The 18,917-nt window shown below is 42.8% G+C and overlaps 1 protein-coding gene and 1 long non-coding RNA gene across 2 annotated transcripts in view; one reads left to right on the top strand and one right to left on the bottom strand.

Annotated features, from left to right (window-relative positions):
* Positions 1-7,526, bottom strand: part of LOXHD1 (lipoxygenase homology PLAT domains 1) — a 165,085-nt gene extending 157,559 nt beyond the window's left edge. Inside the window, exon 1 of the mRNA XM_069001530.1 lies at positions 7,389-7,526. Within this exon, the coding sequence (XP_068857631.1) occupies positions 7,389-7,419 (31 nt within the window). The 5' untranslated portion in view covers positions 7,420-7,526. The remainder of the gene's footprint in view (positions 1-7,388) is intronic.
* A 91-nt stretch (positions 7,527-7,617) lies between these two features.
* On the top strand, positions 7,618-8,915 carry LOC138103785 (uncharacterized). The gene is made up of 3 exons (XR_011147854.1): positions 7,618-7,669; positions 8,011-8,113; positions 8,200-8,915. It is a non-coding gene; the product is annotated as an uncharacterized lncRNA (long non-coding RNA).
* Positions 8,916-18,917: the final 10,002 nt, after the last annotated feature.

Below are 18,917 nucleotides of genomic sequence, written 5' to 3'. Positions count from 1 at the left end.
GAGTGTCACTAGAGAAACCAGATACTCTAAGCAAGTACTAAATTATCCAAATGAGTCCATTGCATCTATTGCTGTCATGCACTGCCTGAGGGAGACAGGAAAGCTCTCCCAGCAGAGCAGGGATGCCACGGGCCAGTGCTCTCCTGCACGTGAGAAGGTTCACTGGGCTGGGGACCACACAGATAGGCAAAAACCATAGAAGGGAAAAAGAAAAACCAACCAGGCAGCAATTTGCTACAGGAAATCGTGAGTACTCCCTCACACAAATAGCGCATCCAGCTCTGGGGATCCTCAGCATGGGAAAGATGTGGACCTATTGGATCAAATCCAGAGGAAGCCACAAAAATGCCCCAAGGCTGGAGCACCTCTGTTCTGGAGACAGAAAGCTGGGGGTGCTCAGCCTGGAGAAGAAAAACTCCAGAAGAGCTCTGGTTTTCTTCAAATGTCTCAGAGACCTGAAAGACAAACCAATCCTTACAGAAAGTAGCCAAGCCCAAAAGCTTTGCCACCCCTTGAACAGATAATTTTGGGCTTGAGGTGGGTGGAGATAACAGATTTATTACAGCCACGTGCCCAAGCTGATTTAGCAAAACAGGGATAGAGATATGAGCAAATGAGTCCCATATCACCCCCTTCCTTGGCACAAGTGTTGACCATTTGCACCTTGGGCTGTCACAGCCTTTCCTTTCCAGGGACCCTGCAGTGGTCAGTGGAAGTGAGACTGCCTCAAAGCAAGCATGTCCGGGGCAGTTCCCCTTCCTTTTCCATCCCTAAAAAACTGTAAATGTATTTTTTCCTTACTCTGAATGATAAGCCACCTCAGTACATTAATTTCTGTAATTACCATCATAACAGCGCGCCACTAAATTATCCTAATTCATAAAAAGGACTGTATTGCAACACTATATCCAACCTGGGGAATATATTCTTCCCTTTAGGACAGGTTTGAAATTACTTTTGGATATACCTAAACCCTTTAAAATTGGAATTCAAGCAATTTCACTGAAACCATGTTTGATTTCTCTATCCAGAAACAGAAACCCTATCCAGCACATATCTCCAAGGGAAAGTGTTCCTGTTATCCAAAATGGCATTAAGATTTAATACAAACAACACAGTAATTTAGCCTTTTAAAATTCAATAATGGCTCCTCTGATTTGACGCAGAGTGAAGCTGATTGCAGAACTACTATTAACTTCAACAATTTGGCTGCAAGCTTCCTGACAAACTCAAAATTACATCCAAATCACACAACATCATTTATTATGATGTAAGCTATTATACATTAAATTAAAATCAAAGCTTGCAGATGTTTCTGCAGCTCTGTTTACTTAAAAGTTACACAACTAAAGAACACAATTTTAAATTTTTTTAAAAAAATTAAACCTATGCACAATCTTCTGAATCCAAGTATATTTAATATTTAATGCAAACATGGCATCATAGAGACATTAAGTTTAGAAAAGCTTCCAAGATCACTGAGTACAGCCATTAAACAGTATGATCCCAATGAGAACTTAGTGCTGCCAAGCGAAGCCACTACCACTGTTGGCATTTGACAGCAGGAATAAGTGCTTTCAGAGTTCAGACCCATAACTGATGTAATGGCAGTAGATATGCAGACCCTGATGCATGTCCTCCAGCTTCAGTGGAGTTGACTTTCCAGAGATTTCATAGAACCCTCGAATGGTTTGGGTTGGGAGGGACCTTAAGGCTCACCCAACTCCTGTGGGCAGGGACAACTTCCTCTACCCCAGGGTGCTCCAAGCCTCGTCCAACCTGGCCTTGGATGCTTCCAGGGATGGGGAAGCCACAGCTTTTGTAGATACAACCTCTCCAATTCCTCCACCAGATCCTTGTCTTGGAGACCAAGAGAGCAGCAATGATTCAGGCCTGTGGTCCCCAGCATGCTGTTGGATCCACAGAAATGTGCAGCAAACATCCCAATCCTGTAAATCATCTTTGCCCTGCTCGCTTAAAGAAAAGGGTCTAATTCAATAATCCCAGAAGGGCTCAAATACTCAGCTCTTCAGATGCTGCCAAATTACCTCTGAAACCATTCTATTGATTTCATCTCCCATGTGCCCATAGCCTCCTCGAAACCTGCCAAAACATTGCTCAGCCTCCCTGGCTGCCTCTGACCCTCCTCTCCCGGGGAATGGAGCAGCTGCATGGCCCAGCCCCACCCCTGCACATCAGAGAACAGAAATTTCCTGGTAGCAGTGCCCAGACACACCTGTGGTCTCTACCTTAAATACTTTCCGTGCTGCAAATGTTATCTTAGATCTTAAGATGGTCGTTAACAATGTAGCCCTGACCAGACAAGCCACTCTTTCAGGATAAGGAGAAAATTGTCTTTATTTGTAATTTCATGGTTGCTCTGCAGCGACATTAGTGCTCCCAGTTGGGACTGGGTCCCTGCTGTGCCGAACGCTGCAGAAACCACATTGAGAGGGAAAGTTCTCACCCCAAAGGATCTGTGTAGGCAGGAGGAGCACACAACTAATAGGAAAAGGGCAGGAGCATGGCCACCAGGTCACCACAGCCGAGATGGGGACACCTCCTGACTCCATCACCTGTCCTGCTTCAGTAATCATTGAGTCACCAGAAGTAACACGCACTAAAACCCCAAAGTTTTGGGTGTTGAGCAAAATGCACCAGCCATCAATGAACCACAGCTGAGAATCTTATGCATTAGACTCAGAGAGGATGGAGAGCTATAAACAGACATAGAGCTGCTGGGATTTTATTTCCTTTTAAAATAAAATAAAAATTATTAAAAATAAAAATTTAAAAAAACAGCCCAAAAGTCCCCATCGACAAAACAACCACAAATACACAAAGCCCCCAAACAAGCAAGCAAACAAACAAAAAAACCAACAAAGCTTTGTTTTTGCAATCCTGTACAAACGTTGCATTCTGTTAGTCTTTTCACCCTTCCAAACACTAATCACTCCCAGAAAGCTTACAACAAGGCAGGATTTTCAGGACCTGATGTTAGTAAGGAACCAAAAAAAAACCCCTTCTGCAGTTCTTTTACAGACTGGGAATGCTATGAATCCTACAAGCCCTATCCAAACTCTGATATGGGATTTCAAGTGGTATCTGTGAGTCTGCTTAAACACACACAGGCTGAATGGGTTTATTTCTCTTTTTATTCACATCAAACCTCTGAGTCACCCTGGTAGCATTGTCTATCTTTCATAATACCATCTTCATCCACCCGATGCTCCTTATCTTGAAGAAGTATTAGGGCTTTGCAGCACACAAACTACTCTAAAGAGGTGCTGAAAGTCGACTTATGGCCAAACTTTCCTCTCTCAGATATTTTTTCACCTCTGTTCTTGTATCAGCCATAAAATTATCACCACCTTTTTTTTTTTTTTTTTTTTTTTTTTTTTTTTTTTTTTTTTTTTGGTAAGAGCATTAGTTTAAAAGATTTCTGCTGAAGAGGATTAGAGACGTTGTTACAAGCTGCCAAGAAACAAGAGTGCAAGTATATGTACGTGTGTCTGGGAAAGGATAAAAGTAAAATAATTGCAGCTGAACTTGCTCAGATACCAGCAAATAAATACAAAACTTTCTATTAAGCTGACATAAAAAATAGAAAAGCTGTCAGAGTTACAGGGATCTGAACCTAACCCAAGAAACAGCAATACCCCTTATCTGTCTGTGCCATGGATTTATTCTCATGCTGTCAGACTCGATCTAGTTATTTCCAGCAGGACTCACTGCTTCCTAGACCTTATCTGAATATGACTGTAGGTAGCTGCACATGTGCAAATAAAGCTCCCCAAAATGCACTACTGAGTTCCCTCCCCAGGTACCCTCAGCTCCTTTCCCAAGCCCCCTCTGTGCTATTTGTCCATAGGTGACTCCATCACAGCTGCACAAATGCTCTCCCTCCTTTGAGAGTGGGCAAGAAGCAAACACTCAGGTCATAAAATCCCAGAGGGTTTGGGTTGGAAGGGACCTTCAAGCCCATCCAGTCCCACCCCATGCCATGGTCAGGGACACCTTCCACCATCCCACGTTGCTCTAAGCCCCATCCAACCTGGCCTTGGACACTTCCAGGGATCCAGGGGTAGCCACAGCTTCTCTGGGCACCCTGTGCCAGGGCCTCAGCACTTCAAGACAAAACCTGCCTGGCCCCCTCCTGAAAAACCATCAATAAATTCTGTTACAGCCCAGGTGAAGGGCAAACCAAGTTTAACACCAACTTGCACTAACGCTTCCCATGGTAAACAACTGGATTTTAGTCTGGTGATTCCACGTCTTGCTGCTCCGTCCTGAGACTAGTGAGACTGGATGGCAACACTGATACCCATAGGTAAATGTCAGGGGTTTTAGAAACAAAGCTTCCAATACTGGGGATTTCAGCATAGTCATGATAAAGGTTCACCATCTCCCCTGGCACGTATCTTCCATGTCTGGCTTCAGCTTCCAACATCTTTTGTGTTGGCATGTGCCAAATTGAAGCCAGACTGCCTTTGGGTGCCCAGGCAGGCACTGGCACAGAGACCATGCTGAGGTAAAGCCAGGTGCTTGACTTTTCTGCTTTCAGGCACATTTCCAAGCTTTTCACCATAACTGCTTGAACTCTATTTCCACAGGTACACTTCCCACTGCAGTAGGAGCTCATGGTTAACTTGCTTTCACACTTGTAGACTTGCTTTATGTCACTGCATGTACTGACAGATCAGCAGAGGAATTTTTTTCGTTTTGTAAAATGTAGATCAAAAGCCAAAAGCACCTAAATCAAACCCCAACACACTCCAAAGTTTTTCACTCCTGAGGAGGATTTGCAGCAGCCCTGGAATACTTTCACCACTGAAGTATGTGTGCAGCAATCACAGAATCATTGAGGCTGGAAAAGCCCTCCAAAATCATCGAGTCCCACCATTCCCCCAGCACTGCCAAGGCCACCACTGACCCATATCCCCAAGTGCCACATCCACACAGCTTTTAAACCCCTCCAGTCATGGGGATTCCAACAATTGCCCTGGGCCATCTGTTCCAGTACTTGACAACCCTTTTTTCCTGATACCCAATCTAAACCTTCACTGGTGCAATTTGAGGCCATTTCCTCTCTTCCTGTCCCTGTTCCCTGGGAAAAAAACCTGACCCAGCCCCAGCTGCCGCCTCCTGTCAGGGAGTTATGGAGAGTCACGAGTTACCCCTCAGCCTCCTTTCCTCCAGAGCAAACACTTCCCCACCGCTCTGTGTTGCAGCACCAGGCACGCAGCCACCAGGAAGCAAAGGTGATGATTTTTTCCATGCTGTTAGTTTTCAAATTAGATTTCCGAAATTACAGTTCTAAGATCAACCCTCAATATCCATCTAAATGGTCACTGTGATTCTAGACAGCCGAACTCCAAAACAAAGAGGAGAATGACAGTCACTTCCATTTGCTAAGGGAAAAGGATAGCATGACAGGAGCAGAGAGAGCTGGTATAATGTGCATATATATATGCACACACAGAGGGTAAACAAGTATCTGAAGCACTAGGACAAACAGAGGGGAAAAGTAATCCAGCACAGCTAAGACTCTTTGCAATGGGCCACAGCACATGAAGGACAGACATGAAATGTCAAACAGACACACAATATAAAGCAGATGAGATAGCCTGACCCAGAGAAAACCAAAAACAACTAACCAACCAACAAACCCAAAACAAAACAAACAACCAAACCCCCATTATATAAAAGGCACCTTTACAAGAAGACATGTAAAGCAAAATGTTATTACTGTGTGTCTACAAGCTGGAAGTCATATGCACTTGAGAGCTGAGTCCCATTCAGATCTCTGTAGAGAAAACACTTGTGAATGTCTTCTATTGCCTTCACAAAGAAATTGCACAAGGCCAAACTTTACAACTCTTATCTTATCTCTCTATCTTAAGACATATTTTGTGCAGTTTTCACCAGGGCTAAATAAGTGCGCCCAAATAACTTTTCTAGGAAACTTCCTCAGACATCCCTTGGCTGATGTTTTCCTTGGACAAAGGCCACCAGTCCCTACCAGTGTCACTTGAAGAGCAGCCTGTGTACTCCTGAAGGGCTCTGGGCAGAGATAAGGACAAATTTCCCCCTCCTTATCCCTTACCACAACAGGGAACAGTCTCCAAGATGTTTAAAACCCACCCAAAAAATCCCTGCCTCAGAGATCAGTAATTAGGACCATGCATCACTGGGTATCCTCCATGCCCTGCCTGGGTTCAGTCCAGCAGCACACCCAAGGTGGGCTTAAAATTAAGCCTCAGACCCCGGGGTCCAAACCAGGGATTTCCTTGGGGGTGTTAAAGCTTCTCAAAGAACAGGGAACTGCTCCAAAACTCAACCATACGTGATCTCCAGTGCATAAAGGAGAAATCATGCATATATTTGAAAGACACTCATTTCTTTCATGTGATGCTACAAAGTGGAATAATTAAAATAGATCATTAATAAAGAGCCTGTGAAAGTGTAACTAATATTGGTCTTGTGACAAGATTTACTAGCACACTGCTTCATGTGCAAATAAAGACAAATAAAGCAGGAAAAGCTCCTCAACATTTACCATTTTGCCATCAAGATTTTCCATATAGCTCAACCCTCATTGCCGGGGTCAGAGCATAAAATGGTTTGGGTTGGAAAAGACTTTTAAAGATCATCTCATCAACTTTCCTCCCCTCCCAGATCTTCAAGTCTGCATTATTTCATTTAAAATATTAATAAACCTCCTGTCTCATGCTGCAGCAGTCTAACCCATGTACCCCACAAACATATGGATTTGGAGAAGCTTATTATAATCATAAGCTACCAAGTCATCATTTAAGTTTTTAGTTCCTCATTATTAACTTATGTAAATCCAGCTCCTTTGAGAGTGAAGCTGAGGCAGGGAGCGAACAGGGCACTCCATTGCTCTTAACCCCAATTTATGCATATTCTCACAGGCATCTTCCACCTGTGCCAAAGAACAGCAGCACTCATTTTGGATGTCACCTGTCTTCTCCTGCAGGGGATAACATGGTGAGAGTTTGGGGAAAAAAAAAAAAACAAACCAACAAAACACAGCAAAGTGTGCCAGTGTAGCTTTTATACCTGTCTACAAAATATCAGTATCAGGCTCAAAGTAAACAGAAGCTTTTATGGCAGTTTGCTGCATCCCTTCAGCCTGAAGGCTTTTTCTCTGCGTATTTTAACTACTTTCTCCTTACAGAGATAAAAGATTCTGAAAGTAATTTTTTTTCTCTCCAATTACAGCAGGGGAAAAATAATTCACATTATAACTTCTGATTATAATTGAATATTGTTTCAGCTCGTTTTCTGGCTAGAAATGGGGTCTGTATACTTACAGAATATTAAAGACAGAAAAGAGAAAACCACTACCCTACCAGCACACCCACCAGCAGACTGGAGCCTTTTCCCCAACCACATGGTGTCCACTCTTGTTCTGGAAGTGCTGAGCCAGTTCCCTCCTTCAGCTCCTGGGTGTAGATTCCTAAATAAAGCCACCTGAGAGAGGAAAAAGTTCTTCCCAAGGTGTCAGGTGCCCTCAGCAGAGGAGCTCAGCCAGGAGGGGAGTCAGGGTATTTACATGCCAAAGTCAGCTGAGAGCCCTGATGGAGTTAATGAGGGCTTTAAAAAAATATGAAGCCAGCAAGGACCTATTGACCTCTAAGAGATGGTGGGGAGATGATAACAAATTATCATTATTATTACTACGAATACTATTATTATTATTGTTATTGTTATTATTATTACAATTACTATTATTATTGTTGTTGCTGTTATTATTTTATTATATAGTATAAATTATATCATTACATATACTATAATTATATTGAATTGAACTATATATAATATATATTATGTATTATATAATATGAAATAATAATAGCAACTATAATAATAACTATTACAATGATAATATTAATAATCCACTAATGAGATTTTCAGCCACTGCATGTTTGCCCACAAATTCCTTTCTCCCATTTAACTCACTTTGACTTTCTCAATACAATACAGAGCAGATCCATTTTATCCTTTTGTACAAAGGCGGAGAAAACCTGCAGTTTCTGACTTTCAGCATCAAAGTACAGTCAAATCCCCTTCTCAAGGCACAGACCAGGTTTGTTTGATGGAGTCTATCCTATGTAACTGAGAATATTCGGTCCTGAAGATAAATGGACCTTACAATATTTTTGTGCTTTTCAGCATGCAGACCTCAGCACAGAGTCCCTCCCCCCTGCCCAAGCATTTTCTGCTTGGGAAAAGGAACAAAGGACGACTAGGGAGAGCTGTACACGATGGCTAGCTTGGCCTGAACTTGACCAAAGGGCAGGTCACTGCTGCTTTGCACTAGGAAGAAAATCAGGCCAGTGCAGGAATTCTTAGGAAAATGTGATGCAGAAACCCTGCGTCGAGGACACCATCTGCTGTTCTTCCTCAGGTTACAACTCACCAGCTGCACTTTGTATTGTAAAACAAATAGTTTTCACTGTAATTAAAACACTGCATAATTACAGAGCTGCTCTTGTGAAGATCTGGCCACCAACAAAGGAATATTTCACTAAATATTTCTGAAAGAGCAATCTTTAAGGCTTAATATTGAACTTTGAAGGCATTAAATTTATCAGCCCTGTCATAGTGGGTGTTGGGGGGGTCTCAAGGTGCTCAAGCCCTAGCTGGGGTGGCACTGCCAGCCCACAACACAGCAAGGACCAGCCATGGGTGCTCACCCTGCAGCAAACCATACCTCAGAGAAATAACTGAATTTAGACCCCATTTCAGTTCACCTGCCCCCGTTCCCTGTGCCTGTGTTTAGGTGAGCACATATTGAAGTAGTCTTTGCTTCATTTGCTTTTGTAAATTCAGAAGGACATTGAAACAAATAATGGAGCTGATTAGTGAACTCAACTGCTTCAAAGGGCTTAAGGGACAAAGTATTGAGACATTTTGTGTCAGAAATTCAAAGCTTGTTATTTCCAAAACAAATACTGTTTTGAGGGAGTGATGGGAGACCTGCTGAAATAGTCAGTCTGAGTCAGACTTTGGAGTTAATAAATAATAAGAGATATTGTAAAGTAGATTTTGGAATCAGACAGCACTAACATAAATTCTTTCTCTGATTGCTAACTATTTTTTTAAGAAATGAAAATGCGCCAGCTCTCATGTATTTGCAAGTTAGTCTGTTATCAAATAAGCTGTGAAGTGGAAAATAACTTAATCAGCTAAAGAAGGTGTGGGCTGATTCAAGTGTTGGGCAGGGGAGAGAAGACAAGGGGGTTTGCTGAAAGGTGAGTAAATGAGCCAGAGCTTATCAAATAGAATCCCAGTGTGTGAAAGATGTGGACTTAATTTAAAAAAACAGAACACAGGAATAATCAATATGAAGGAAGAGGTCTTTTCATTCCTTGAGGTGCAAATATGCTTCAAGCATATGGAGCAGCTCCAAGCACGTGAGACCAGTGCCAGCCTGCCCACCTCATCTTTCACGTCCTGGATTTCCTATCTGGCAGCTGTCCATTGGGCTGGATTGGGCTGTTTTGCTTTTTTTTGGTGGTTTTCTTGTCAGTCTCATTGACTGTGATAATGAGAGGAAAAACTACTGCTCAGGTATTGCATTAATATTCTCATTAAATAATAAAATCTGTGCTTGTGAAATTTTTGTACTTTTTCATGTTGTTTGTTTAGCATCCCTTTGATCTGGCAGCAGATACATCTCCTGGATATATATTCAACACCAGAGAAAACTCCCCCAAAAGACAGAAAAGTGGAAAAACACGCAGGCTACCCTTGGTCAAACCAGGCAGAGGTACTGGTGGCAGAGGATGTGGGGAGGTTCCATCACAGAAGGAGTGAGGTCGTTGTCAACTTGAGCTGAGGAATTCAGCAAAGAGCAGAGCAACTGTACCTCATTTACACAAAACCCATCACAGCTGAGTGGCCTGGGGATGATTTCTGAGGTCTTTTGCTATTAAAGCCAGACTTTCTTCATGGTTGTGAGGGAATGAGCATGGGGAGCCATCCTGCAAAGCCAGGATAGGTGGCCCAGCACCACAGCGATGGGCACACAAGTGCTGTGAGAGGGTTCTGGCATTCCCAATTGTCTCACACAGCTAGAATTTGGGGGGTTTTGAGCAGGTTCCATCCCACAGGAGCATCAGTGAGCTCAAGCCATAATCAGACCTTCAGATGGTGACAGAGGCAATTGCCCCTGGGTGCATGAGGGCTCCATGATAAGCACAGGTGGAGATGTGGAACTGTGAAGGATGCGTCCTTGGGAAGATAAAGGCAGGGACAACGTGCTCAGAGCAAGGAAAGAAATGAGTAGGTGGTGAGCAGGGACATTATCACCTCAAATATGAACAGTGGTAATTATAAGCTGTGTCTGGGAATGTCTCTGCACGACACTTCCCTGTGCCGCTCTTTGCAGGACAGAGCTGACTACATTGATATTTCGAGTTAGATTTTAAGCCAATGAAGCCCTCACACTCCCCTCAGCCCAGTCTAGTCTGTAATTTCGCATTGAAGAAAATCAGAGTAATCTGAAATATTTTCTGCAGCATCATGTTTATGTATATTTTGATTACTGGACTGTGGTTTGCAAAGATATTAACCAACTCTAGTTAGGATTTGAAGATTAATGTCATCCCACTCATTGTTGATCCAATCATCTTTGATGTGCCTGTCTTCATCTGTTTTCCCTTGAAGCCCTTCTCCTGAAAAGAGACCCAGGAAACACTTAAGACATATCTCTGTGTAATAAATAAAGCAGCAACATTAATAGTTAATAGTTAAGCACTTAATAACCATCTACAAAGATATGACAATAAAGTAAATTAATACTCCAGGGTCCTGATTTGTGTCTCACTTACACTGGTGTTCCAGCACTAAAACTATTGGTTTCTGTTGGGTCATTTACAGACAAGCAGCGGAGGTTAGCCTGACCTTGCATTGCTCCAATAAATACATTACAGCAACAACAGAGCTGGAGTCAGAAGGAGTTTGCAACAGTAGCATGGTGTAAATAATACATGGATATTAGAAAAGCAATTACATCCCAATATCAGGGCCCATATCATGAGCACAAACCGCTCTGCAACACAAGCTGGCTCCGTGGGGATGAATGCCCTTCCTAAATTACAGCCTTACAGATCAGCTGGATGTTCACTCTTTCTGGAGCTTTGCAAATCAGCAGGGAGCTCCAAGCTGAGGGTCAGCCCAATTTTTTTTTTTTTTTTTTTAAGCAGATCTCTTTAAGGACATGAGTTCATCTTTCAGGGAGAACAAAGCCCAGTTTTGGCCCTGGAAAGGTGTGGGATGATATCTCTGTTTAGCTCTGGTGCCTCCAGGCTGGTGCAGAGGAGGGAGAACAAAGGCAGGACGATGATCAGGAAAACCGCAATCAGGCTGATGGCTTTTGTAGGGATCAAAACCAATACCTGGCCTAAACTGATAAATCTGGGGTGTATTTCTACTAAACAGATCCTTGGCAAGGAGCTCACATGTTGGTCCTACACTGGACATGCCTGAAGTTAGGAGAGACTCATCTCACACTAAGAATTGTTGCTTTGAATTTGCTGCAGGAGGCACAGGCTCATCTTCTCCCTGTCTCTGCTTTTCCATCTGTAAATGGAGAATGTGAACAACACACAGCTGGGTTCATTAGTGCTCCTCAGGCTGTTGGAAATCAGTGGCCAAAGGGACAAGTTCTCACCCCTGCATTTGCCACAGTCTTCTCACGTTGGGGTTGTGCCTCAAATGTTCAACAAGCAAGATCTTCAGCTTTAGAAAAAGCCAGGCTGAGCTATCCACTTGGCAGAAAGTTCATTTTTCACTCAAAAATGATGAAACATGACACTCTGAGGTGAGCTACATTTGGTTTTCTTGTGCAAAGCCTATGATTGGGCCTAAAAAGAGGCAGTCAAGACTAACAACTCAACCAGACCCATCCAAGTGTGTGTGATTTATGGATGGATTACAGAGAGCTGTCCTTCACAGCAAGCTCCTTTAAATAGCCATGACCATGCTATAAAATTATGTAACAGAAAACAATAACTTTTAATAAAAATAATCTTGCTTAGGATAAGGAGGCAGGCCCAAACTATTTTAATATCATATTTCATTGCCCAGTGAATGCATCTTGTTTGCTTTTTCCTGCTTGTTGTGGGTATAGAATTAAAAATCAAAAGGCTAATAGATGAAAAAGGTGTTGAGATAAAGGTTAATTAATCCCCAGAAATCAAGTCTTTTCCTCTTGCAGCTACAAAGTTTTCTAATCATAAAAATACTTTTTTCAAGCAATAGCTTAGCAATACTTAGCAAAACTTTGCACTAGGGGTGGCCAAAAATACTCAGCACAGGAGATGGAAATGATCTGTGCCATAAAGACACACAGCTGGTGAGAGCTCAGTGCATTAAAGACCCTGCTGAGGACAGTCAGCATCTGGCGAGCTGGTTGAAAACCCACCCAAAACATTTAATGATAAGAGCTTATAAAGATGCAAATACACGCCACTTTCTTCTGAGAATGACAGAGTTGCATTTGTACGTGTATTATCGGCCTCTTCTCTGTGACAAAGTTTAGCATCAGCCTGGTAAAATGTCTGCAAATCTATTTGGGTTTAATATTTGGAGTAAATAGTGCTTGTTGACAGGATTTCTTGCAGAACACGTTGTGTGAGTGCCCTGTGAGTCAGTCCTGCCTTTTTACCTTCCAATTCTTGGGCTAAATTTCAGCCAAGGCAGAGGGCTAGTCTTAAATTGCCAGGGAGCAGGGTTATGTGGGGTATTGGGAAGAATTTCTTCCCTGTGAGGGTGGGGAGGCCCTGGCACAGGGTGCCCAGAGCAGCTGTGGCTGCCCCTGGATCCCTGGCAGTGTTGGACCAGGTTGGACGGGGCTTGGAGCAGCCTGGGATAGTGGAAGGTGTCCCTGCCCACAGCAGGGGGTGGGACTGGAGGAGCTTTAGGCCCCTTCCAACCCAACCTATTCCATGATTCCATTATATTTACCACCAAATACAGCGCTGGTTCATGTACTGCTGCCACAGCCGATCCTGAAGCAATGAGAGGGCACCACGGCCTCTCTGCTCCCATAAGAATGGAAAATCCAGGGATACCCCTCCGTTCCCTGCCTTGTTCCGTACAACTCACTGTATAAGGTCTCAAGGCAAGAAAGCCCAAAGGGCCATGAAACCATGAGTGCTAAGGAGAAATACATGAAAAATGCATCTTCTGCAGGTCAGACCAAGCCTGGTCCTGGGGCTGGTCTGAGAGTGGCGCAGGGTGATGTGCAGAGCCTCTGTCCAATCCTCTTGTATCCCTCTGCTTCTGGGAAGAAAAGGAAGCAGAGAGATTCCCTCAGGCCATAAATAGCAGCCTTGAGATTGCTGCAGACCAGAAGTTTTCTGGAGTAATGTCCTCTGGCAGAACCACATCCGTATTACCTTCTCGAGAATGCAAACAAAATTCCCAGAAAATGGCAGGAGGAGCAGTGAGACTCATCCCACTGGAACAGGAAAAATGAGATGGTGAACATAGCAACCTGCACTAAGATATTTAGATGTTTAAATTAGGTACTATGAAAAAATTTTTCATGGGAAGGGTTGTAAAGCATCAGAACAGAGCATCTAGGGAAGTGGTGGAGTCACCATGTCTGGAAATGTTCTAAAAATGTGTGCACATGACACTTGAGGGCATGGTTAGTAGTGAACATAATGGTGCTACTGATTTGATGGCAGGAATCGATGATTTTAAAGGTCTTTTCCAGCAGTCATTATTCTATGATCCTATACTCCCTTCAGGGGGTTGTGGCCGCACACCCAAATCTCAGCCAGAGAGAGGGGCACGTACATGTCGAGCCACCTGGCCTCACTAGTCCTGCACAAGCAACTGATTGTCCATAAAGGACAAAGAGAAATATCTGGAGGTGGTTAATTCTCATTCTCACCACCATCCACAGAGCCTATTCAATCAGTTTCCACCTAAGGAGAAAATGAAATTCACCACTATTACAAACCCTTCCCCAGTGTTGTCACATGAAGGAAAGTCTGTGAGAGATTTATTAAAGATGTGATTGGAGAGACAGATCCCAAACAAAAAAACCCCAAAACCCATTTTGAGTACAGAGTACTTCATGAAACACCTATATGGGGAGTCAAAAATTTCATTAATCCTTTCAGGTGGAAGGGACACCTATTCCATATTTATCATCCTGCACCACATGCTCATGGAAACCTCCAACGAGCAGGGCGTTAGGGACTCAGTATTTCATTTTATCACCTGATGGTGTCTGTGTTGAGCAGGAAAGATGGCAAATTATTTGCAAAATTATCAGGCTCTCTCAGTGCCTCAGCACTTCTTAAGGGAAATAATGTGATTAGGAACATGGATGTCACCAAGATTAACCTCCACTACCTGAAAGGCACTTGCCTGCCTGACCTGAGTGCAGCCCATGGCTTTGCCAAGTGCCACTGAGCAAACAAAAATGCTCTCGTGAGGCTCCAGACATCAGTTCAGACACCCCAATGGCATTTCACTCACCTTGTCTGGGGGAAGGATGAACTTCACTCTCCAAAATCTGACTCTCAGCCCAGCAAGGCAGAAAGACTGCTAAAATTGGCTGTGTGGCAGTCCTGGCTGTCAGTCCAGCTGACTAAATCTATTCCTTGCAAAAATAAACAAAAGATGCCCTGTGAAGGGAAAGCAGTGGATTTTAGCCCTTATTATTTCTAAAGATGCAACAAAACCCAGTGAAAGCTGATTTTAGTTGATGAATTTTGTCACGCTCTCTCAGGCCTGGCAGCACACCTTGTATCTGGAAGGCCCTTAATTTAGCAGCATGTCTGGTGGTCTCAAAAGGCAGAAGGGAGTCCCAGGAATTCAGTGGAATTCCAAGACCCCCTTGTCCTTCCCCTGCAGGACCAGCTACCTCAACAGCAAGGACTTCCATACAACCCCGAGGTTCTGTTATCGTCTCTGAGGCCTGCAGAGGTCTATATTCACCTTCAAGACAATGCTCATGCTCTCAGCTCTGGGATAAAACATGAACTTGCTAAATCAAAAGTTTTAAGGTTTAGAAAAAAGTGAGTGGGACCTGGAATCCTCCCCATTGGCAGCTTTAGCATTGACATCCTTGTAACCAGCATCTTCCCCACCTAAAAAGGTGCCTGTGGCAGCACTTATACACACTTAATGTAGTATTTCATCTCTTCTGTGATGGACAATAATTTCTTTATGGATTTCAATGTTTATTCCTCTAGCCAGATCCATTGGGATGACCAAAAGATGACTGAAGATGTAGAGTGAGAAAACAACTAAGTGATAAAATTACCTGACTGCTAGCACTTCACCACCAGGAGTAGATTTGGGTTAGCAGTGCTAGGGAAAAAAAAAAAAAAAGGAAAGCAGAAAATAAATAGAGATTTGTAAAACTTTTTGTTCCAAGAGGTGCTCCCTGCCTGTGCTAGGAGAAGAGAGGTCAGTACCTGCCCTGGCTCCGTCTGGCAGGGCCCAGAACCCAAACACATCTTGCTGGGAGCCCTTGGGAGCTCATAAAAGCAGAAGGAACCACTTCATCATGATCACAGAGCTGAAATCTGACACTCAGTAGACTCAGCATTGCTGAGGCCAAAAATACAAGCTGTCAATGCTGGTCTGAGGGAATACCAGCAGAAGGGCCATTTATTATTTCCCCTATTTGTTCTGCTGTTTCCCTAAGTGCCCACTTCTGGGCACTGTCAGACTGTGGTGAAACATCTCTGTAATTCACTACAGCTTTTTATGGAGACTTTCTCGGAGCCAAGGCTGCAAATGCCACTGAGGAAAATGACGGATGCTGCAGGCTTTAGGAAATTAACCATTCTCTGATTGCTTGCTTAGCCGAGCAATTTGCAGTGTGATAGACAGAAATTATATCATCCAGTGTCAATTTGTCTATTCATTTTTCCCTCTCCACATGCTTCCTCTCCTTGATTGAATAATCACTAACAATAATCACAAGCATCTGGGGGAAGGAAGTACATCCATCAGTTTTAATGTCAGCAAGAATGAGGGCTGATTCCTCCAGCATTCACCACAGCTCTGCATCTTGAAAGTCATTTACATTTTCCTTATACCAGCACTAATACCCAGATTGTATTATTTCTGTTACCTACTCCTATTTCAGTTTATAATCTAGGAACAATAGAATGGCAATTGGGAAAACACCCAGTTTCAAAAAATAGATGGTTGTTTCATCTGCTATCATGTATTACCACAAATATTTTCACATCTATGTTTTAATTCTCTCAGAGTATTGATGGAAGTGTAAGCTTCAAAGACTGAGGCTGAGTAAGACAAACCAGCTCCAAAGAAGATGATTTTATATGAAGGATAAAGACAGAGAAGAACAGAGCTGTTAGGAAGGTGTAAGTAGGCAAATCCCAGGGATTGCAGAGGCTTCTCAAAGGCTGGCTGTGCATAGATTACTACTTCCAGTAATAAATTACCTTACTGTGCCTAGATATTTTATAGACAACAATCTAGAATATATACTGGATATTCAGTGATCAAAATACCAAATTCTCAATTTGTATCATTGCATAACCTTAAATATATTTTTATATATCTATAAATGATACTATATCATCATATAATTCCACAGTGGCATTCTCTAGTTTTGTGAACCAATTTCTACCAGCTGAGCTTTCAACTCCTCCTGTTCAGAGACACAGAACAACAGAAAATATAAAATCAGTTTGAAGGCACAATAAGTGGTCCAAAGATTGCGTTTCCCAGAAAACTGTTAAAGTGGTTTGTTTATTCAATAGAATTAAATCATCTTTCAAACACAGTGACACAGACAAAAAAAAAAATACCCTGATTACTGTTCTAGTTATGGCTTACAGCAATTGATAGGCTTTCTATCACAACCATAGTACAGCTACAGAAACAATAATAAGCCAAAATTACAGGGTGTAAGGTTGACAAAAGAAAAGTCAGTCAAAGGACACAAGAGATTAACATCATCATAAAACCAACATGACTCTGCATGGATTTCTCCACCCCCACTGACACCAGCTTAGAGAAACAACAAACATGAAACAGCTTTTTTTTTGTCATAGCCCAAGCTCCCCTACAATGAAGACACAAAGTTTTACTCCAGTTTTCCCAAACTAAGCATTTTTTTCCCCACTAGGGGAAAACCAGGGATATTTTCAACAGGCAGCAGTTGTTCAATACAATTTATGTGGGCTCCATGCAGAGGCTTGATCAGGGACCTCATGGCTGACAGTAAGGAGGGCCCAGAAATGAAGCAAAAATCACTAGATTTTTGTCCTGTCACAGAGAAGGGAGTTTTCATCCTTTCATCATCTCTAAGGGGGCAGGCTCTCATGCACACATAAGTGCATACTCCTTGGCCAACACAAGGTTAACAAATAGGGATTAATTCTGCCTGTTCCACACTGCTAAGAAGGCAATAATCAGTCTTCACAAGCCGTATGGAGCACTGGAGATACTTCAGTGTCTTGGTCCATCAGACAGCTTCAGGTACAATAAACATCTCGAGAACCAGCCAACAGAGTATCTGATTTTTCTGGCTTAACTTGTCACTGTTTTACATGCTAACACATTTTACAGTGATTAATACAGTTAAAAATGTACATCAGCTTACCCAAAGATCAAACACTGAGAACATCTATGGCTTCTAAATAGAAAGTCAGACACGTTGGTAACATATTTACATCTTTCAATCCTTGAAGCACTGAGGCAGATTTGTCTTTCTTTAAGCTTCCCACTACAGCCCAGTCCCTCATTTCCAATGTTTCTTGGATGCTCAGAGTTTTGGGGAGCACTGGAGGTGCTGACAGCCTGGGACACAGGCTTCCTCAACCTGATGCCTCCTGTACATTTGGATTTCCCTTAAGTTTATTTTAAAAAGCACTTGAGTACAATTTTGAATAGAATTCTACTTTTTAAATTTTTTTTTTATTTTGAATACCATGCAGACAATGCAAGTATGCCCAGCAGGCTCACCCACATTAGACAGGATGATAACAAGACACAAAACGGTAATAGCCTGGGAGGGTTTTTTGGGAGATGCAGGTTATTGGCTTGATTTACAAGCACTGACGTAAGGCCTGAATTCTCTTTCTACTGAACCCAAATGTGAATGTTGTGGTGGCTTTAAAGGTAGTGGGCTGCATCCTACCTTGAACACATTCATATCACTGACAAATTCCACGCTGGTATTTTAAAGCAAGCAGAAAAAAACCCCTTCTTTTCCTGAGGCCTGTGGTTCACATACATACTGCCAGGTACAGAGTGCTCGTGTATGATTTACATTACCACGATGAAATGCTTTGCATAGATGATTTTGAAAGGATGATTTGATGAAATCTGTAAGGGAGAGTGACAGTCACAGCTCTTCTGCTTCCAGAGAAGCTTGTCCTTTACTCACACCATTAAAAACATGGTATTGCTACTGCATTGTATCTAAAGCATATTAAACAGTGTATCTGAAACCAAGTGAGGGGAAAATAAGAGGCCCATGATTAGGGCCCATTTCTGGTGTATCTGAAACCAAGTGAGGGGAAAATAAGAGGCCCATGATTCGGGCCCATTTCTGGAGCACACCAAAACTTCCACATGCTTCACTGGGTTTTGGAAATGCCCTAAGCATAAATACTGACTTCTTTATTCCTGAATGAAACCTCAGCTCACTCCAGAGTTTCCCAGGGAACTTGGCCCTTTAGGAATTGTTCAATTTTGTTGTTTCCTTCTTCCTATATTTGAAAAAGCCCCAAAGCTCTCTGCACACTCAGATGTGAGTGAGATCGGGGGAAAGGCCCATTTCAGAGCCTTCCATGTTCACTATCCAAGTGGCCAAGTGGCCAAGCCACCCAGCCTCTGAAGATCAAAAGGGACAGATTCCCCAGCCCTCCATGTCT

The sequence above is a fragment of the Aphelocoma coerulescens genome (assembly GCF_041296385.1).
Source record: "Aphelocoma coerulescens isolate FSJ_1873_10779 chromosome Z unlocalized genomic scaffold, UR_Acoe_1.0 ChrZ, whole genome shotgun sequence".
In the NCBI taxonomy this organism is placed as follows: Eukaryota; Metazoa; Chordata; class Aves; order Passeriformes; family Corvidae; genus Aphelocoma; species Aphelocoma coerulescens.
This window is presented reverse-complemented; position numbering and strand designations above follow the sequence as displayed.